This window comes from Schistocerca americana, chromosome 8 (genome assembly GCF_021461395.2).
Source record: "Schistocerca americana isolate TAMUIC-IGC-003095 chromosome 8, iqSchAmer2.1, whole genome shotgun sequence".
NCBI classification, from domain to species: Eukaryota; Metazoa; Arthropoda; class Insecta; order Orthoptera; family Acrididae; genus Schistocerca; species Schistocerca americana.
In genome coordinates this window covers 404,630,034-404,652,475 of record NC_060126.1, presented here as the reverse complement: position 1 = coordinate 404,652,475, position 22,442 = coordinate 404,630,034, and the positions used below count along the sequence as shown (strand labels likewise).

Here is a 22,442-nt window from a genome sequence, read left to right as displayed (position 1 = left end):
TGACAACAATGGTCATCGCTTCGAACACATTCTGCAAATGGACATTCATGCCAGATTTGTGACCTTCGTTGACCTACAAAGACCTTACTGTTACACATAACTGGATTCGGCTCGATAGGCGCTATCAGAAAATAAGTACCAAACTATAGCATCCCACTTAAAAAACAAAGTTGACCTTCGTATCTCTGAAGCGACCCCACCTACAACAAAAAACCAACGTCATATTATGGCCCCAGTTGTCCCATACAGCTTTTGTTCCACATACTTTTCAGCTCCTATCATACTTTCCGAGTTATTCTTGGTGGCAACAGTTGGTGACAGCCTGTATTACTTGCTCAAAAACAATTTGAGAGCCACCGGCATCTTAATTTAATTTATGAGTTGCCAAAGTCTTCATTGTCACTTGACATCAAGCCGTTTCGTATTCGGGTGCGTAATTTTGTGTTATAATTGCGTACGGACCTCAAGTTGTAAATTAAATTATCATCATTGCTCTCTTGGGCATTTTATGTCACGCTCTACCGGCACTGTTGTACATGACGTTCGTTGTACTGTGTTTGTCATTTTGGGTTTGTCTTTTATTTTAATTACGTCTATCTGCATGCTACACTTTTCACATTGTTGTATGATATCTGCAGCTTTTCCCTTATTCTTGAAGTAAAAAACCTTGCTTCACAGAGCGCCTAGCATCCATTGTTCGATGATCTATCCATTATTCATACGGTTTTGAAACGCATCCCAGTTTATTGTTGATCATTTTTGAACATTTTCTCATAGAATCGTTAGTTGAATTTTGAATGCGTTCATACCGTACGCGGTGTCTCTGCCAGGAGAAGCACCGTCGCACCTAAAAACAAAAACAAAAAATCCCGCAGACAAAAGGGGACGAGGCTATACGAGCTGAGCCGAATAAACCCGAAGGGGTGGATGCCAATTGCTGTTTATGTGGTTGATTGGGCGCTCGGCTGATCACCGCTGTTATAATCATTAGCGAAATCAAAAAATGGTTCAAATGGCTCTGAGCACTATGGGACTTAACTTCTAAGGTCATCAGTCCCCTAGAACTTATAACTACGTAAACCTAACTAACCTAAGAACATCACACACATCCATGCCCGAGGCAGGATTCGAACCTGCGACCGTAGCGGTCACGCGGTTCCAGACTGTGGCGCCTTTAACCGCTTGGCCACACCGGCCGGCATTAGCGAAATCCATAGATACAGACTACCACAGTGGAAATATACATACGACTCACAGGAATAACAGGTAAGAAAGATTACACGTTATCTTCTCGGTGTATCCAAGAAAATGAAATTGTGACAGGAAATTTTTCCCTGAGCGCTACATTACTAAGGGCATTTGTACCGTCCCCCGTCAGCAGTCGCTTAAGTTCTGTTCCCGGAGTAGCGCGGAAAACGTGTTGTACGAATACCTTGTGACGCCTAGCAGGAGAATAAACGCCGTATAATAGAACCGGTGATTCTGGCAGGGCTAGTGAAGTTAACCGGAGAATAAGTTTTGACAACGGTTACAGAATTAGTGATAACAAGATTGTTTGTCAGAACGAGGAAGGAGAAGAAACGGGGACATGACACAAATTATATGGAAGAATATGACGATTCGAGAGTTGTATAAAAATTTCGTACTACTACTTTTCGATCCGTTGCTTGAGAACCTGGAGCGCATGAATGAAATGTGAAACTATTCCATGACAAACTTTTTGCTTTTAGTAGGCCTAATAGGCATTTGATGTTGGTACTTCGTCAATTATGTTGTGTCGTGTTATTTATGTAAGTAAGGTACATAAAAATGACCGTTTGTGCCAAAACAGATTCGCTTATTTGACTACGTTAGAACTGCTGAAATATTGGAAAGACCTATTTCGTTTTACCTAGCAGACGGTGACAAAATAGACGTAATCAAATCGAGGAACCACACGAGTCTTGGGTACTATTCGTATTAACGGGTTTTCCAGTATTAGAGACCAACATTTTGATTTTTCATCTAGCAAAACGTTTGACGAACTTTGATGAGGTAATACATGCTTTCGCAGAAGTGAAAGGACGCCATGTAAAGTTCTCGCAAGATTAGAGAGAAAAAAATGTTGGGACCTGAAGATTGGAGAAATTTGTGCTGCCTTGCTTGTGTCTTTTCTGTCTGATTTTATGTTCCCTACATTTAATTTTATGTCAAGCAAAACGGGAAGTTGTTGGCTAATAGGCAATAGAAAGTGCATATTTTCTGTAGAGTTCCTATTCTCCCGGCCACGAGTAATCCTACCCAGTATTAACTGAGATTTTTTTAAGGGGGTAGAATGTCAAACGGGCCGACTGGGAGCAGGAGAAGCACCAAGGGGCATTTTCGTTTCCACTGCCCTGCATATAAGTTTGATAGCTTCCATTACAAAATATTACACACAGAGCGAAATGCGGTGACCTGCGATAGAAGAATGTGTAACTAACCTGTAGCTACTGGTTATTACGTTATTATTGGGAATGGAAATACTTATTGCTTGTGAAATTAACGTGAGAAGATTAGGGTTGCCACCGACTCTAACCATACAACTAATCAAAGGTTTGGCCGAGTCGGAAAATAAATTAATTTGATCACAGACGAAAAACTCATAAAAATTCATACGTCGTGATATCGCTCATAGAGGATGCGATGTAATTAATAGTATTGCCCGTGCACTGTTCACGAGAATCAAACATTTAAAACAAAATAGAAAATGCATGAACACTGTGCATAAGATCAGCTCCCAGCAACACACCTGAAAATAAGACTTAATCTAAAGCATTTGTTTTAAAATAAAAGGGTAAGGTAATCACTGGACCTGTGCGTAAGGAAACGTGTTGGATGTGCTAACGGGAAAGCTACGAGGTGAGTGGCTTGGGTGCAAAAACGTAACCTCGGAGTACAAGAGAAAATTGTGGATAAAATCATTCATTCCTAAGATATGGATGTGAGGCATGTACACAATTACTGATAACATTAATACCTAAAACATTAAAGGAAAGCATCTACAGCTAAAAGTACTGGTGTGAATCATTCGTACAACTGCTGTTGCCTGCTAACTGATCCCAACAACTCGTGAAACGGTACACGTTTCGAAGTACACCCGCACGCCCACGTGGTTTGTGGAGACGTAATTTCCAGGTATCGTGGCCAAGTTGCAACAATATCACATCACGCAATCATGAACAGTTAACATTCTTTAAAACAAATATGAGATCAGACAGTTAGTGATGACGGTAGCCGAACAAACTCTAATGTTCAACCACGTGGTTGGCTCCCCACGGACGGAAGATACATAAAGCAAGCAAAATTTACGAGAAGGCAAAGCTATTAATATTTAGAAAAATGAAAGCTTATACAAGCACAGCTGAAGGCAAACAGACATTCATACAGAAGCGAGTGCTCACTTCTTATCGACACCTTTGTGTGGCGCTCTTCCGGCGGATCCAAGTCTGCTATAGAAATTTACTAAAAGAAAAATCTGCCAGAGTTTTGCATTCCTTGTCACGGCAAGGCAAAGCACTCTTTCAGAGTTGAAAAGCGAGACCAAAAGCTAACAGCTCTCCCCTCGCCAAGTAACAACGCGCCACGCGGTCAGTCGAACTCACCCTTCTTCGACTGGGGCACAGCTGTGGACGCTTCCCGTACCGGCGGCAGACTGCCTCCCTATTGCTTCTCCAGCCTCTTCCACGTTCCGCGTGGCCCGGAAAATCCAAAGATGCCATTTCCGCCACCAACCTAACGCAGGTGGATTTCTCACAAGTAGCGCAAACCTCTTTACCTACTTGACCACTACGAGAGTTGGCTATTCTGTACAACTGCTGCTGAATCTGTATGACTATCGCACACATTCTGCAGCAGATTACGCCTCCGTCTAGCAGCGTGACACACAACCACATTCATTTAATCACATCACTATGAGGGTTAAGAGAAAAGAGAAACAAGGAAAAGAAAGAGAAATGCTAGTGAAAATGGGCTACAGGACTAATGAAAGGTGGATACAGGACCCTTTCAAATGTTGTGTGAAGAGGGGTGGCACAGCACTCCGGCGCACTTAAGACCAAATAACATGTCTTACATTTCCTCGAAAATATATGTTTCATGTATCAGACTCTTCAGACAGGTGTGCGTTACAAAACGAACATATTTTTATTTTATTTTTTTTTTAAATTTTCGACCTCCTATCTCAAACGCTAGAGGGAGGGGGTGGGAGGGGGGTTTGGCCCGGTTCGGAAATATCGTAATCCGGGGCTGGTCATCATTGGTGTTTGTTTAATTGCGCTTTAATTTTAGTTTAAGTATGTTTGTATGTAAACTTCGTAATTTTGTGTTCTGCATCTGTGAGATTATGTTTCTTTGGCACTTTAACTACCGTTTTTGGCTGTATGGTCGTTGTAATTGAAAGCCAGAATAAAGAATTTTTAAAAAAAGTTGGGAACTCGCCCCTGACTGGTATCCCGAAGCTCGTCGAAACTGGTTTATTGCAGGAGTCTGATCCCGCCACGTTGACTGAGGTGAAGACGGCGTGCGTACTCTCCCGCCGTTGAACAGCGTGAACTTGGACAGAGGGGCCGTTTGACCTTGACTGCCCCGCCTGAGTGGAGCGGTCGATGTGATAACGAGGCGTCGGCCCGGGGCGCTGCCGGTGGCCAGTTGGCGGGTCATGGCGGGCCGTCTTCCGGAGTAAGCGGCCTGTGGGCGGCGCAACTCGACCGCCAGGAAAGCGGCCTGAATTATTGAGGACCGACCGCCGTACTCGACCCACAAGCCAGGCGGGCCTCCAGCCGCACCGCAGCACGCGTCGACAGCGGCCGCCTAGTCGCGCGTCCGCTATCGAGCAGAAAAGTTCTGCTAGCTGACGCCATTTCTTATCGTAAATACACAGACACCGTCTAGATTGCAGGTTTCATTCATTAACGACCACCGGTTTTACTTGCGCTTCAGACCACCTTCAGGTCTACGTTGGAATAGCATCAAGGGGCAACAATAACACAACAATTATGAAAAACTCATTTTACAAACACTATCATAAAAGGTTATCACAGTTAGCATTCAACCGCGATTCTTACACATATATTTTTTAACAACGCGTTTCAAGAGACAATGCTCTCATCATCAGGTTGTAAAGTCTATGTCATGAAATTAAACGGACTAAAAAGACAAAATACCATCACAAATAGTTGGGAAGTCCATAGAGTAAAACAGAATTAAATGTGTATTGGACTGTGGGTCCTCGTCTTACATTGAAGTTGTTGACACAAGTCGATGGCCGTCCCATAGCTACCAAGTATGCTGTCGCACTGTGCCGGCTCGGGAGCTGTTGTGGACTGACGTGCCTAGGTGTTGTGGCGTGGTTACAGCCGTGTGCTTGACGGTAAAGCTATGCTATTGGGCGCCTTATTTCCTTATTGCACTGGTCTGCCATCGTTAGCCTCTCGCAACTCCGTCAGTGACATGCTACAAGTTTAAAGTCGCATACCTACCCTAAAATAATTCTAAAAACCCGCTAAAAAATCTCATTTCTTTAAAATTATCTTGCGCATTTAGAATATTGCTTTGTTTCTTTTCATGGATAGCTATCTCGAATTCCTCTAGTAAATCAAGTTTCCTTCCTTTCTTTTCTACATGCAATATTTCTACGTTATCTTCTGTGCTATTAAGGGGATGGCCTGTTTCATATATATGGTTCGCAACAGCTGATTTGTCATAATTTCCTAACCTGAACGCATCTTTATGTTCTTTATACCGGATCGCGAATGATCTTCCTGTCTGCCCTATATATTTTGCATCACAGGTTCAGCACTGAATCTTATTAACTCCCGATCTTTCAAACTTATTTCTCTTCTCGCCAATATCGTGCTTAAGGCTATACCTCACTAGGTTATTAGTCTGAAAAGCTATTTTAACATCGTATGGCTTAAAAATATTTGCTATCTTTTGTGAGACTGTTCCGTAGTATGGCATCGTGATAATTTTCACTTTCTCTCCATCAGGTTTTTTCTTTTTGTGCTTATTACTTTTCCGTAACAGTTTTTTAACCATATCTGTTCTGTAATCGTTATTCATCGCTATTCTCTTAACGGTATTAATTTCAGTCTCCCTATCTTTTTCACTCATAGGTATACTGACTGCCCTATGTACGAGCCTACGGAAAGCAGCTTCTTTATAAGCCTGCGGATGGCATGAATCATTCGGGATCACGGCATCAGTCGTAGTTTGTTTTCTATAAACGGAGAACGCATGTTTGTTGCCCTGCTTTTTTATATTCAGGTCTAGGAACTGTAAACAATTGTCAGTTTCATACTCCACGGTAAATTCTATTTTATTATGTGCGTCGTTGAACTTTTTTACTATTTCCTCAATATCCTCACGGGAACCATCGGAAATAGTAAAAAAGTTGTTAAAAAATATATGTATAAGAATCACGGTTGAATGCTAACAGTGATAACCAGTATAACGACAACTGCTGCCTCGACTCCATAATGGATTATATTAAACTATCATCAAAGATTGCGGAAATAACAACAACATGTTATGAATCGACACGTACCTGGCACCTCAAACTGAAGTTTGTCAACTGTGGTGTAAGCACTCCGTCTTCAGGTCACAAGTGGCCCATCGGGACCATCCGGCCGCCGTGTCATCCTCAGATGAGGATGCGGATAGGAGGGGCGTGTGGTCAGCACACCGCTCTCCCGGTCATTACGATGGTTTTCTGTGTCCGGAGCCGCTACTATTCGGTCGAGTAGCTCCTCAGTTGGCATCACGAGGCTGAGTGCACCCCGAAAAACGGGAACAGCGCTTGGCGGCCCTGATGGTCACCCATCCAAGTGACGGCCGCACCCGACAGCGCTTAACTTCGGTGATCTGAAGGGAAAACTGTGGTGTTTTTTTTATTTTATTTTTTAACCACTTTTTTTAGTTTTTTTATACTTTTTAGGATCTCCTGCTTACATGGTAGACGCTCTATCCATCTTTTTTGTTTTTTTGTTTTTTTTATTTTTTATTTTTTTATTTTTGTTTGTATCCAATGTTAGGCTTACCACCTTTGCTGACATACATGTTGTTGTACTATCGCATAAATAGTGTCTACAAAGTCCATATGTTGACAAATAGTGGCTAATTAGAAAATTAATTAATTAAGGAAATGAATAAAACTGAAAATGCCCAAATGAAAAACATGAAGACATTGCGGATAGTACAAATACAAAAGAAACATGCTCCTGCAGCAATGAAATGAAATTCGTGTCGGGGGCGACACCTGCTCACGACCCGACGTTCGATAGAGCAAGAGAGCCATCTATCGACTCGTTCTCCAGACGTTGGTGTAAGACTGGGTCGTCTTCTCGAAATTAACTAAGGGTCCGTAAGTGTGATCGATGTCTATCTCAGCTTCTTCGTCTATCTCATCTCTCACCCGCCACACACCATCTGGCCGGCGGGTCGGTAAATGTAAGTCGCAAGTAATTAGCGAAGTCTTGCCTATATTTCTTATGCTGTTGCAGCTTCGTGTGTCCATCCAGGAGGAAATGCCAAAAATCAATCTTGTCCTTTTCCGATTCGTTATACACGTAGCCCACCACCATTTCCCGCACCCATGTCACTGCATTGGTTTTTTGGACCGGGAAATAAGATTCTTGGGGGAAAAAAAGTGTGTCTGATGAAATTGTGTGAGGGGTGGAGCGTAACAGGAACGCCAATATCTGTTGTGCCAAGTGCCACACTGGAGCCGTCCCACTACATGCTAAACGATGTTCATCAGTGTCCACTGTTGCGCAGCCTAAACATAGTGGAGTGTCTGCCAAATGAATCGCGTGCCGCCGTTGATTCGTTGCGAACTTCCTATTTATCACCGCATACCATGTTGAGCGTACCGACGTTGGGAGGTAAACGTTCCGTATAAGGCGCCATATCTGTCGCCAGTTCTTGTCTGGGTACTTCTTTTCCAGGATATTCCTGGGGCACCGGCGCAGTAAGAGTTGGTACACGTCTCGCGTCGTCGGTAGTCGTGTTGTTGGGAAGGAATCTCTGACATAGCTAAGCTCCAAAAAAAAAAGACTTGAAATGTGACAGCTTCGGTGAAATATGGCCAACATTGACTGGGGGCAGCATTGAAGTGGGCGCTAGTACATCGGCCAACGCACCCGAGATATTGCGAAATTGACCGCGCCACTGTCGGAAAATCATACTGACGAATAACGCCCGTGCCTTTTCATATACGTTCACTAGACCAAGTCCACCCTCTCCAGGTGGTAGCGTAAGCGTTGTGTATCGGATCTTAAACAGGTGTCCCACACTCACGTAGGTTCCGAAAGTTGCTTGTATCCGTGATGCCAAAGGCAGGACATGCGCTACGTGAGTGAGTCTCGGTGCTAGGTATACGTTAACATAGGTCACCCTCTGAATCATATCCAACGCTCTTAATTTCTGTAACAGCACCATTGTCCGCATCAGCTTCAATATGCGTCGGTAGTAATCCGCTGCTGTCCGAGGCACATCCGTGTGGAACGTAATACCTAGGCATTTTATGGTCTTAACTAAGATGAGCGGGCCTTCCTCCCCCGGTTGTAATCCTCGACCGACATTCATGCAGCGTGATTTTTGTAGATTAAGCACGCTTCCTGCCGCCATCCCGTATCGCTGTATCCATGCCAACGCCGTACGTACTTCTTCGCCTGTCCGTGCCACCAGCATCACATCGTCAGCATAAGCGCGTTAATGAAAGGTCAGTTGTGGCAACTGCATCCAGTGGTGGTCCTCTATCTGGCATTTCCGAGATGACATCATGTAGTGTCTCGTGGTTCACATGTACAGGTCCATATAACTGGCGGAAATAGTCGGTAAACACATGCCCAATATCACGCTGGTGCACAACTTTCTGGCCAGTTTCAGAGATTAGTTCCCTGATCAATGTCCTGCGTCGTCGTTGGCGTTCACGTACCACGTGGTGCATGGAGGGGGTTTCGGCAGCAACTGTGTCCGCCAATCTCGCCCGGACCATTATACCTTCCATTCTTAGTCGCGTCAGCTGTAATAACTTGGCTTTTATCCTGCGCATGGCCGTGTGCCTTTCCGGCGATGGTTGTTGGGTCATCAGCTCCCTCAGGGCTGTAAAATAAAAATCAGCCGTTGTGCGGTTCCACTGCAATTTGTCCTGCCCGTATCGTATCAACGTTCTGCGTAACGTTGGTTTTGCGCATTTAATCCACCACTGGAGAACCGAGGTGTATGCTCGTTGGCGGCGAACGCAGGTCTCCCAGGCCGCCTCTATCGACCGGTGACATTCAGTGTCACGTAAAAGTGCACAATTCATTTCCCAGTGACCTTTACTCCGCCATATCTTCTGACGCGTTAGTGAAATCGTACAGACGTACGCCATATGATCCGTAAAAGCCGCTGGCCAGATTTCGGCATCCAGTATCGTCGTCCGTAGAGCTCGTGTCGCGTACACTCTATCAAGTCTACTCGCCGAGTGTCCCGTGACAAAAGTATAACCCGGTCTGTCACCATGCTGCAGTTCCCAGGTATCCAGAAGCGCCATTTCGGGAATCAACGCACGCAGTTCCATGCATGGCACATAATGAGGTACTTGGTCCTTTTTGTCGACGACACAATTGAAGTCGCCGCCCACTATATAGTTATCAAAGCGTCCAGCGAACAACGGTGCTATCTCTTCGGTGTAAAAAGTCGCCCTTTCTCTTCGTTTTGTGGAGCCAGATGGTGCGTATAAATTGAGGAAACGAACGCCGTCGACAGTGATCGCTATGCCGCGTGCCGAAGGGAGAGACCTGACGTCCTCCACTCCTATTCCTTCCCTGGTGAGAATCGCCACACCGCATCCACTTTCATCGTGCACTGAATAATGTGCCTCGTAACCGTAGAACTCTGGCGGCGATGTGAAACGCACTTCTTGTAGGAGTACAATATCCACGTCCGCAGCGCGTAACATATCTTTCAGCATTTGAATTTTAAGCGGTGTCCGTATGCCATTAATGTTTATCGTGGCAATGCGCTACGCCTGGCTTGTGTTCATCAGTTGTAGGGCGGTGTCATTAAGCGTCCATCTGCACCCCCGGCGCTTCTCAACACACTAAGTTGGTCAACATTTCCCGACCCCTCCCGGCCTCTGGCCAGGACTGTCCTCAATCGTCGCGTTCGTATTTTCATCCTGTTCCTGTTGGTCCATTTCTTGCGCCCAGTCCCCCAGCATATTTCCGGAACTGGTCGAAGGATGGGAGGTAACGTTGTCATCGCTCTGATGTTGGACAGTTGTCATCTCCACTTCCACCTTCCGGTCACCAGAAGGAGAGTTCAAGTTATCGTCGCTGTGTAGTTCCTGCATCGTCATCTCGGTATCTGTTGAATCCACTGGTCTCAGGTCGATACTGTCGTTGTCGTCCACTTTCCCCTCGGGACTATGGCTATCGTCAGCAGAAGTCAGTCGCCGCTTCTTTCTTCTCTTCGCTGAACGCTGTTTCCGTTGCCTTGCTTCCGCATCGGCTGTTGGGGTTGCGTATCCTCCGTCTTGGGCCTGGCCTATCACGCTCTCGGTGGAAGCACTGGCAGCCACCACGGATGAGCCTGGAGCGGCCGTCAGCTGCATCTCTTGTGTGGTGTCCTGTGTCTGCTGTGGTGGAACCGGTGGTCGGAGTTCCAGTCCGTTGGTGTCCATGTTCTCTATAGGGGGCAGCTGCTGGTGCCCATCGGAAGTCTCCCCCACGTCGCCTCTCAGGGCTTCCACAAAGGTCAACGGTAAGACAGTCGTCGGTTGTGGCGCCTGGACGTCATCCCGTGGAGTTTGCACTAAACGTCGCTGGAGGCATTCCGAGCGGACGTGACCTTCTTTCCCGCACCCCGAGCAAGTGCGAGGTTGCCCATCATAGATTATAATCGCTCGACAACCTCCTATGTACAAATAAGAGGGGACGTGCTTGCGCAGTTCTATCCGTATTTGTGATCGACTGTAACCGCACCAACATTCCCGTCGGCATGACAGAAACGATACCCGTTCGGTGATCGTTGTAGAAGTCTTTCGCAAGCAGCCTCGTCGACAAGCTTGACATAGACGACGCTTGAAACGAGAGATAAATTGATTCCCACGATTTCCTGTGGATCGATTTTTACCTCTTCTCTGAAGAAACGTTCAATCTCGTGTGCCTTTGGTCGTGTATAGTCGTTCGCAAAACTGAACTTCAAAGTCGTTTTTCTGTACGAGTGTGCCATCTCGTTCTAGACTCACAACACCGCACACGCGAAGCTGCTCCGGCGTAAACAAACAGGCGCGCGCACCACAGCGCGGCCGGCAAGCAACACGGTCCGCACTGTGTCACTGCCGAAGGCAGACTGTGGTGTTAGACCAAAGTAAAAATACAGTTATGTAGTGGGGAAACATTTACTTTTGTAGTCACATGACTTTTGCGCGACTGCTACGGTCGCAGGTTCGAATCCTGCCTCGGGAATGGATGTCTGTGATGTCCTTAGGTTAAGTTAGGTTTAAGTAGTTCTAAGTTCTAGGCGACTGATGACCTCAGATGTTGAGTCCCATAGTGCTCAGAGCCATTTGAGCCATTTTTGACTTTTGCGTAAATCATGGGCTAGTACATCAAAACAGTCATTCTACCATCGTAAAATAAAATGAAAAAACTAAAAGATATGTTTAGTACAGTTTACTATGTATGAGGCGTTATACACTGAAGAGGCAAAGGAACTGATATACCTGGTTCAAAATGGCTCTGAGCACTATGGGACTCAACTGCTGAGGTCATTAGTCCCCTAGAACTTAGAACTAGTTAAACCTAACTAACCTAAGGACATCACAAACACCCATGCCCGAGGCAGGATTCGAACCTGCGACCGTAGCGGTCTTGCGGTTCCAGACTGCAGCGCCTTTAACCGCACGGCCACTTCCGCCGGCCTGATATACCTGCCTAATATCGTGTAGCGCCCCGGTGAGCTTTCAGAAGTGCCACAACACGACGTGGCATGGACTCGACTAATGCCTGAAGTAGTGCTGGAGGGAACTGACACCATGAATCCTGCAGGGCTGCCCATAAATCTGTAAGAGTGCGTGGGGGTGGAGATCTCTTATGAACAACACGTTGTAAGGCATTCCAGTTATGCTTAATAATGCTCATGTCTGAGGAGTTCGGTGGCCAGCGGAAGTTTTTAAACTCATAGCAGTGTTCCTGGAGCCACTCTGTACCATTTCTGAATGTGAGGAGTGTCGCATTGTTCTTCTGGAATTGGTCAAGTCTGTCGGAATGCACGATGGACATGAATGGGTGTAGGTGATCAGACAGGATGCTTACGTACGTCGCACCTGTCACGGTCGTATCTAGATGTATCAGGGGTCCCATATCCCTCCAACTGTACACGCCTCACGCTATTACAGAGCCTCCACAGGCGTGATCAGTCGCTTGCTGACATGAAGGGTCCATGGATTCACGAGGTTGACCCCATACCCGTTCACGCCCAACCGCTTGATGCAATTTGAAACGAAACTCGTCCGACCACGCAACGTGTTTCCAGTCATCAACAGTCCAATGTTGGTGTCGACGGGCTCAGGCGAGGATAAAAAAAAATGGCTCTAAGCACTATGGGACTTAACATCTGAGATCATCAGTCCCCTAGACTTAGAACTACTTAAACCTAACTAACAGAAGGACATTGCACACTTCCATGCCCGAGGCAGGATTCGAACGTGCGACCGTAGCAGCAGCGCGGTTCCGGACTGAAGCGCCTAGAACCGCTTGGCCACAACGGCCGACACGTTTTGTATTATCACGAAATAGGGGAGAGAGTGTTACGGACGCGATACAGGATATGGGGTGAACATCACTGCAACAAAGGCGTTTTTGGTTGAGGGCGGGGATCTTCTCAAGAAAATCACTAACGTTCTCCTCCAAATGCGAAAATATTTTGTTGACTTCATCCATAGGGAGAAATGATCACCACAATAAAATAAGGGAAATCAGAGCTCGCACGGGAAAAAAATAGGTGTTCGTTTTTTCCGCTCGCTCTTCGAGAGTGGTGTAATAGAGAATTATTGTGAAGTCAGTTCGATGCTCTACCAGGCACTGCACAGAGTGTCTACAACTACATCTACATGGATACTCTGCAAATCACATTTAAGTGTCTGGCAGAGGGTCCATCGAACCACCTTCACAATTCTCTATTATTCCAATCTCGTATGGCGCGCGGAAAGAATGAACAGCTATATCTTTCCGTACGAGCTCTGATTTCCCTTATTTTATCGTGGTGATCGTTTCTCCCTATGTAGGTTGGTGTCAACAAAATATTTTCACATTCCGAGGAGAAAGTTGGTGATTGTAATTTCGTGAGAAGATTCTGACGCAACGAAAAACGCCTTTCTTTTAATGATGTCCAGCCCAAATCCTGTATCATTTCTGTGACCCTCTCTCCCATATTTCGCGATAATACAAAAGGTGCTCCTTTTCTTTGAATTTTTTCGATGTTGTCCGTCAGTCCTATCTGGCAAAGATCACGCACCGTGCAGCAGTATTCTAAAAGAGGACAGACGAGCGTAGTGTAGGCAGTCTCCTTAGTAGGTCTGTTACATTTTCTAAGTGTCCTCCCACTAACACGCAGTCTTTGATTAGCCTTCACCACAACATTTTCTATGTGTTCCTTCCAATTTAAGTTGTTCGTTATTGTAATACCTAGGTATTTAGTTGAATTTACGGCTTTTAGATTACACTGATTTATCGTGTAACCGAAGGTTAACGAGTTCCTTTTAGCACTCATGTGGAACACAACACACTTTTCGTTATTTAGGGTCAACTACCACTTTTCGCACCATTCAGATACCCTTTCTAAATCGTTTTGCAGTTTGTTTTGGTCTTCTGATGACCTTATTAGTCGATAAACGACAGCGTCATCTGCAAACAACCGGAGACGGCTGCTCAGATTGTCTCCAAAATCGTTTATATAGATAAGGAACAGCAAAGTGCCTATAGCACTACCTTGGGGAACGCCAGAAATCACTTTTGTTTTACTCGATGACTTTCCGGCAGTTACTACGAACTGTGACCTCTCTGACAGGAAATCACAAATCCAGTCACATAACTAAGACGATATTTTTTAAGCACGCAATTTCAATACGAGCTGCTTGTGTGGTGCAGTGTCAAAAGCCTTCCGGAAATCCAGAAATGCGGAATCTATCTGAAATCCCTTGTCAATAGCACTCAACGCTTCATGTGAATAAAGAGCTAGTTGTGTTTCACAGGAACGATGTTTTCTAAACCCATGTTGACTATGTGTCAATATACCGTTTCCTTCGACGTAATTCATAATGTTCGAACACAATATATGTTATAAAATCCTGCTGCATATCGTCGTTAACGATATGGGCCTGTAATTTAGTGGATTACTCCTACTACCTTTCTTGAATACTGGTGTGACCTGTGCAACTTTCTAATCTTTCGGTAGGGATCTTTCGTCGAGCGAACGGTTGAATGTGATTGTTAAGTATGGAGCTAATGCATCAGCATACTCCGAAAGGAACCTAATTGGTATACAGTCTGGACCAGAAGACTTGCTTTTATTAAGTGATTTGAGTTGCTTCACTACTCCGAAGATATTTACTTCAACGTTACTCATATCGGCAGCTGTTCTCGATTCGAATTCTGGAATATTTACTTTGTCTTCTTTTCTGAAGGTTTTTCGGAAGGCTGTGTTTAGTAAATCTGCTTTGGCAGCACTGTCGTCGATAGTATCTCCATTGTTATCGCGCAGAGAAGGCATTGAGTGTTTCGAGGCGCTAACATACTTCACATACGACCAGGATGTCTTTGGATTTTGTGCCAGGTTTCGCGACAAAGTTTCGTTGCGGAAACTGTTACAGGCGTCTCACACTGAACTCCGCGCTAAGTTTCGAGCTTCTGTAAAGGATCGCCAATCTTGGGGATTTTGCGTCTGTTTAAATTTGGCATGTTTGTTTTGTTGTTTCCGCAACAGTGTTCTAACACTTTTTGTGTACCAAGGAGGATCAGCCCCGTCGTTTGTTAGTTTAATTGGTATAAACCTCTCAATTGCTGCCGATACTATTTCTTTGAATTTAAGCCACATCTGGTCTACGTTTATGTTATTAATTTGGAATGAGTGGAGATTGTGTCTCACGAAGGCGTCAAGTGAATTTTTATCTGCTTTTTTGAATATCTTCATGTACATCTACATACATACTCCGCAATCCAACATACGGTGCGTGGGGGAGGGTGCCTCGTACCAGAACTAGCATCTTCTCTCCCTATTCCACTCCCGAACAGAACGAGGGAAAAATGACTGCCTATATGCCTCTGTACGAGCCCTAATGTCTCTTATATTATCTTTGTGGTATTTCCGCGAAATGTAAGGTGGGGGCAGTAAAATTGTACTGCAGTCAGCCTCAAATGCTGGTTCTATAAATTTCCTCAGTAGCGATTCACGAAAAGAACGCCTCCTTTCCTCTAGAGACTCCCACCCGAGTTCCTGAAGCATTTCCGTAACACTCGCGTGATGATCAAACCTACCAGTAAGAAATCTAGCAGCCCGCGTCTCAATTACTTCTATGTCCTCCCTCAATCCGACCTGATAGGGACCCCAAACGCTCGAGCAGTAGTCAAGAATAGGTCGTATTAGTGTTTTATGAGCGGTCTCCTTTACAGATGAACCACATCATCCCAAAATTTTACAAATGAACCGAAAACGACTATCCGCCTTTCCCACAACTGCCATTACATGCTTGTCCCACTTCATATCGCTCTGCAATGTTACGCCCAAATATTTAATCGACTTGACTGTGTCAAGCGGTACACCACTAATAGAGTATTCAAACATTACAGGATTCTTTTTCCTATTCATCTGCATTAATTTACATTTATCTATATTTAGAGTTAGCTGCCATTCTTTACACCAATCACAAATCCTGTCCAAGTCATCTTGTATCCTCCTACAGTCACTCAACGACGACACCTTCCCGTACACCACAGCATCATCAGCAAGCAGCCGCACATTGCTATCTACCCTATCCAAGAGATCATTTATGTAGATACACTCCTGGAAATGGAAAAAAGAACACATTGACACCGGTGTGTCAGACCCACCATACTTGCTCCGGACACTGCGAGAGGGCTGTACAAGCAATGATCACACGCACGGCACAGCGGACACACCAGGAACCGCGGTGTTGGCCCTCGAATGGCGCTAGCTGCGCAGCATTTGTGCACCGCCGCCGTCAGTGTCAGCCAGTTTGCCGTGGCATACGGAGCTCCATCGCAGTCTTTAACACTGGTAGCATGCGGCGACAGCGTGGACGTGAACCGTATGTGCAGTTGACGGACTTTGAGCGAGGGGGTATAGTGGGCATGCGGGAGGCCGGGTGGACGTACCGCCGAATTGCTCAACACGTGGGGCGTGAGGTCTCCACAGTACATCGATGTTGTCGTCAGTGGTCGGCGGAAGGTGCACGTGCCCGTCGACCTGGGACCGGACTGCAGTGACGCACGGATGCACGCCAAGACCGTAGGATCCTACGCAGTGCCGTAGGGGACCGCACCGCCACTTCCCAGCAAATTAGGGACACTGTTGCTCCTGGGGTATCGGCGAGGACCATTCGCAACCGTCTCCATGAAGCTGGGCTACGGTCCCGCACACCGTTAGGCCGTCTTCCGCTCACGCCCCAACATCGTGCAGCCCGCCTCCAGTGGTGTCGCGACAGGCGTGAATGGAGGGACGAATGGAGACGTGTCGTCTTCAGCGATGAGAGTCGCTTCTGCCTTGGTGCCAATGATGGTCGTATGCGTGTTTGGCGCCGTGCAGGTGAGCGCCACAATCAGGACTGCATACGACCGAGGCACACAGGGCCAACACCCGGCATCATGGTGTGGGGAGCGATCTCCTACACTGGCCGTACACCACTGGTGATCGTCGAGGGGACACTGAATAGTGCACGGTACATCCAAACCGTCATCGAACCCATCGTTCTACCATTCCTAGACCGGCAAGGGAACTTGCTGTTCCAACAGGACAATGCACGTCCGCATGTATCCCGTGCCACCCAACGTGTTCTAGAAGGTGTAAGTCAACTACCCTGACCAGCAAGATCTCCGGATCTGTCCCCCATTGAGCATGTTTGGGACTAGATGAAGCGTCGTCTCACGCGGTCTGCACGTCCAGCACGTACGCTGGTCCAACTGAGGCGCCAGGTGGAAATGGCATGGCAAACCGTTCCACAGGACTACATCCAGCATCTCTACGATCGTCTCCATGGGAGAATAGCAGCCTGCATTGCTGCGAAAGGTGGATATACACTGTACTAGTGCCGACATTGTGCATGCTCTGTTGCCTGTGTCTATGTGCCCGTGGTTTTGTCAGTGTGATCATGTGATGTATCTGACCCCAGGAATGTGTCAATATAGTTTCCCCTTCCTGGGACAATGAATTCACGGTGTTCTTATTTCAATTTCCAGGAGTGTAGAAAACAACAGCGGACCTACCACACTTTCCTGGGGCACTCCAGATGATACCCTCACCTCCGATGAACACTCACCATCGAGGACAACGTACTGGGTTCTATTACTTAAGAAGTCTTCGAGCCACTCACATACTTGGGAACCAATCCCATATGGTCGTACCTTAGTTAGAAGGTTGCAGTGGGGCACCGAGTCAAACGCTTTCCGGAAGTCAACGAATATGGCATCCGTCTGATACCCTTCATCCATGGTTCGCAAGATATCATGTGAAAAAAGGGCGAGTTGCGTTTCGCAGGAGCGATGCTTTCTAAAGTCGTGCTGATGCATGGACAGCAACTTCTCTGTCTCAAGGAAATTCATTATTTTCGAACTGAGAATATGTTCGAGAATCCTGCAACAAACCGATGTTAAGGATATTGGTCTGTAATTTTGAGGATCCGTCCTTCTACCCTTATTATATACAGGCGTCACCTGCCCTTTTTTCCAGTCGCTCGGGACTTTTCGTCGGGCAAGAGATTCGCCATAAATGCAAGCTAAGCAAGGAGCCAATGCAGTAGGGTACTCTCTGTAAATCCGAATTGGAATCCCATCAGGACCTGGCGATTTATTTACTTTCAACCCATTCAGCTGCTTCACAGGGATGTCTATCACTATTTCCTCCATACGGGAATCTGTACGAGACTCAAACGGCGGTATGTTTGTACGATCCTCCTGCGTGAAAGATTTCTCAAATGTTAAATTTAAAATTTCAGCTTTCGTTTTGCTGTCTTCCGTATAGGTATATTTTTCGAGGATTTGGGGATTGCAGTACTCATTCTCGCTACGACAGCCGTGTAGCTACAGATGGAGGGAACTGCCGCCGCTGACTGGGCCTCGGCACGCAGCTGCAGCGCTCTGGTGAGGTCGCGGCCGCGGCTGCCCGGCTGACAGTCTCTTATTTGCGGCGCTCTGTTGCAGACGCGGAGGCTGGCGCTGTGCGCGGCCTTGCTGGCGTGCCTGGCGGCGACGGCGGCGCCCGCTGCCGGGCAGTCGCGCAGCCAGCGGCAGGAGCAGGCGGGCGCGCGCAGACACCCCGGCTCGCCGTGCCCGCGCGTCTTCACGTACGAGGGCGACGCGGCCGAGCCGGACCGCTGGTACGGCACCGTCATGCTGGCCACGGACGAGCCGCTCATCGGCATCCGACTCGACGTGCAGCTCGACAAGCCGGCCAAGATCCTGGGCGTGAGTAGCCAGCGCGGCGCCCGCACAGCACGAAACAAACGTGCGCACCATTCTGTCCACGAATCTAACGCAAATGGCATTAATGAAGGACGAGGCAGAGGAAAAATGAGAAATTGGGCAAGTGTGATTAGTTCTCGCGCACTTTGCGCTGCGTACAAACTTAATCTCTATACACAGGGTGGTCCATTGATAGTGACCGGGCCAAATATCTCACGAAATAAGCGTCAAACCAAAAAACTACAAAGAACGAAACTCGTCCAGCTTGAAGGGGGAAACCAGATGGCGCTATGGTTGGCCCGCTAGACGCCACTGCCATAGGTTTTTTTTTAAATACAAACCCCCATTTTTATTACATATTCGTATAACACGTAAGGAAATATGACTGTTTTAGTTGGACCACTTTTTTCGCTTTGTGATAGATGGCGCTGTAATAGTCACAAACCTATAAGTACGTGGTATCAGGTAACATTCCGCCAGTGCGGACGGTATTTGCTTCTTGACACATCACCCGTGTTAAAATGGACCGTATACCAATTGCGGAATAGGTCGATATCGTGTTGATGTATGGCAATTGTATGCTGCTCAGTATCCTGGACGACATCATCCAAGTGTCCGGACCGTTCGCCGGATAGTTACGCTATTTAAGGAAACAGCAATTGTTCAGCCACATGTGAAACGTCAGCCACGACCTGCAACAAATGATGATTCCCAAGTAGATGTTTTAGCTCCTGTCGCCGATAATCCGCACACCAATAGCAGACAAACGGGAATCTCAAAAACGTCGGTGTTGAGAACGCTACATCAACATCGATTGCACCCGTACCATATTTCTATGCATCAGGAATTGCATAGCGGTGACTTTGAACGTCGTGTACAGTTCTGCCACTGGGCACAAGAGAAATTACGGGACGATGACAGATTTTCTGCACGCGTTCTATTTCGCGACGAAGCGTCATTCACCAACAGCGGTAACGTAAACCGGCATAATATGCACTATTGGGCAACGGAAAATCCACGATGGCTGCGACAAGTGGAACATCAGCGACCTTGGCGGGTTAATGTATGGTGCGGCATTATGGGAGGAAAGATAATTGGCCCCCATTTTATCGATGGCCATCTAAATGGTGCAATGTACTACCCTGATTTCCTACGTAATGTTCTACCGAGGCTACTACAACATGTTTCACTGCATGACAGAATGGCGATGTACTTCCAACATGATGGATGTCCGGCACATAGCTCGCGTACGGTTGAAGCAGTATTTAATATCATATTTCACGACAGGTGGATTGGTCGTCGAAGCACTATACCGTAGCCCGCACGTATACCGGATCTGACGTCCCCGGATTTCTTTCTGTGGGGAAAGTTGAAAGATATTTGCTATCGTGATCTACCGAAAACGCCTGACAACATGCATCAGCGCATTGTCAATGTATGTGCGAACATTACGCAAGGCGAACTACTCGCTGTTGAGAGGAGTGTCGTTATACGTACTGCCAAATGCATTGAGGTTGACGGACATCATTTGGAGCATTTATTGCATTAATGTGGTATTTACAGGTAATCACGCTGTAACAGCATGCGTTCTCAGAAATGATAAGTTCACAAAGGTACATGTATCACATAGGAACAACCGAAATAAAATGTTCAAACGTACCTACGTTCTGTATTTTAATTTAAAAAACCTACCTGTTACCAACTGTTCATCTAAAACTGTGAGCCATATGTTTGTGACTACTACAGCGCCATCTATCACAAAGCGAAAAAAGTGGTCCAACTAAAACATTCACATTTCTCTACATACTAGACGAATATGTAATAAAAAATGGGGATTCCTATTTTAAAAAACGAAGTTGATATCCGTTTGACCTATGGCAGCGTCATCTACCGGGCCAACCATAGCACCATGTGGTTTCCCCCTTCAAGCAAGACAAGTTTCGGGCTTTGTAGTTTTTTCGTTTAACGCTTATTTCGTGAGATATTTGGCCCGGTCACGCTCAATGGACCACCATGTACAAAAGGCAACGTCCTGACTGACTCACTCACTTAAAATCTCCCAGCCCAAACCACTAAGGGTAGAAATTTGAAACTTGCAGGTGTATACTTTATGCTATAGACGTCGTTTAAGAAGAGATTTTTCGGGATCCAAACCCTAAGGGGATGAAGGTTTTTTGAAAAATGCCACTATTAAGGTAATTCTGAGGCTAGACAAACGAAAATTGATATTTGGATTCCCGGTCAGAATAAAGAAATATATTTCATAGCATTTTCGGAAATTTAACTGCATAAAGGTGAAACAGTGACTGAAAGCTTCTTTTTTTTCAAATACACTGAAGCGCCAAAGAAATTAGTATAGGCATGCGTATTCAAATACAAAGATACACTACTGGCCATTAAATTTGCTACACCACGAAGATGACGTGCGACACACGCGAAATTTAACCGACAGGAAGAAGATGCTGTGATATTCAAATGATTAGCTTTTCAGAGCATTCACACAAGGTTGGCTCCGGTGGCGACACCTACAACGTGTTCACATGAGGAAAGTTTCCAACCGATTTCTCATACACAAACAGCAATTGACCGGCGTTGTCTGATGAAACGTTGTTGTGATGCCTCGTGTAAGGAGGAGAAATGTGTACCATCACGTTTCCGACTTTGATAAAGATAGGATTGTTGCCTATTGCGATTGCGGATTATCGGATCGCGACATTGCTGCCCGCGTTGGTCGAGATCCAATGACTGTTAGCAGAGTATGGAATCGGTGGGTTCAGGAGGGTAATACGGAACGCCGTGCTGGATCCCAACGGCCTCGTATCCCAGCAGTCGAGATGACAATCATCTTATCCGCATGCCTGTAACGGATCGTGCAGCCACGTCTCGATCCCTGAGTCAACAGATGGGGACGTTTGCAAGACAACAACCATATGCACGAACAGTTCGACGACGTTTGCAGCAGCATGGACTGTCAGCTCGGAGACCATGGCTGCGGTTACCCTTGACGCTGCATCACAGACAGGAGCGCCTGCGATGGTGTATTCGACGACGAACCTGGGTGCACGAATGGCAAAACGTCATTTTTTCGGATGAATCCAGGCTCTGTTTACAGCATCATGATGGTCGCATCCGTGTTTCGCGACATCGCGGTGAACGCACATTGGAAGCGTGTATTCGTCATCGCCATACTGGCGTATCACCCGGCGTGATGGTATGGGGTGCTATTGGTTACACGTCTCGGTCACCTCTTGTTCGCGTTGACGGCACTTTGAACAGTGGGCGTTACATTTCAGATATGTTACGACCCGTGGCTCTTCCCTTCATTCGATCCCTGCGAAACCCTACATTTCAGACGGATAATCTACGACAGCATGTTACAGGTCCTGTACGGGCCTTTCTGGACACAGAAAATGTTCGACTGCTGCCCTGGCCAGCACATTCTCCAGATCTCTCACCAATTGAAAACGTCTGGTCGATGGTGGCCGAGCAACTGGCTCGTCACAATACGCCAGTCACTACTCTTGATGAACTGTGGTATCGTGTTGAAGCTGCATGGGCAGCTGTACCTGTACACGCCATCCAAGCTCTGTTTGACTCAATTCCCAGGCGTATCAAGGCCGTTATTACGGCCAGAGGTGGTTGTTCTGGGTACTGATTTCTGAGGATCTATGCTCCCAAATTGCGTGAAAATGTAATCACATGTCAGTTCTAGTATAATATATTTGTCCAATGAATACCCGT

At 46.4% G+C, this 22,442-nt stretch overlaps 1 protein-coding gene across 3 annotated transcripts in view; it reads left to right on the top strand.

Moving 5' to 3' along the window:
* LOC124545286 (serine protease filzig-like) overlaps positions 1-22,442 on the top strand; it is a 362,293-nt gene that overhangs the window by 155,908 nt on the left and 183,943 nt on the right. For all 3 annotated transcript variants that reach the window (XM_047124172.1, XM_047124170.1, XM_047124171.1), the window contains exon 2: positions 18,441-18,704. In XM_047124172.1, coding sequence (XP_046980128.1) covers positions 18,441-18,704 — 264 coding nt within the window. The remainder of the gene's footprint in view (positions 1-18,440; positions 18,705-22,442) is intronic.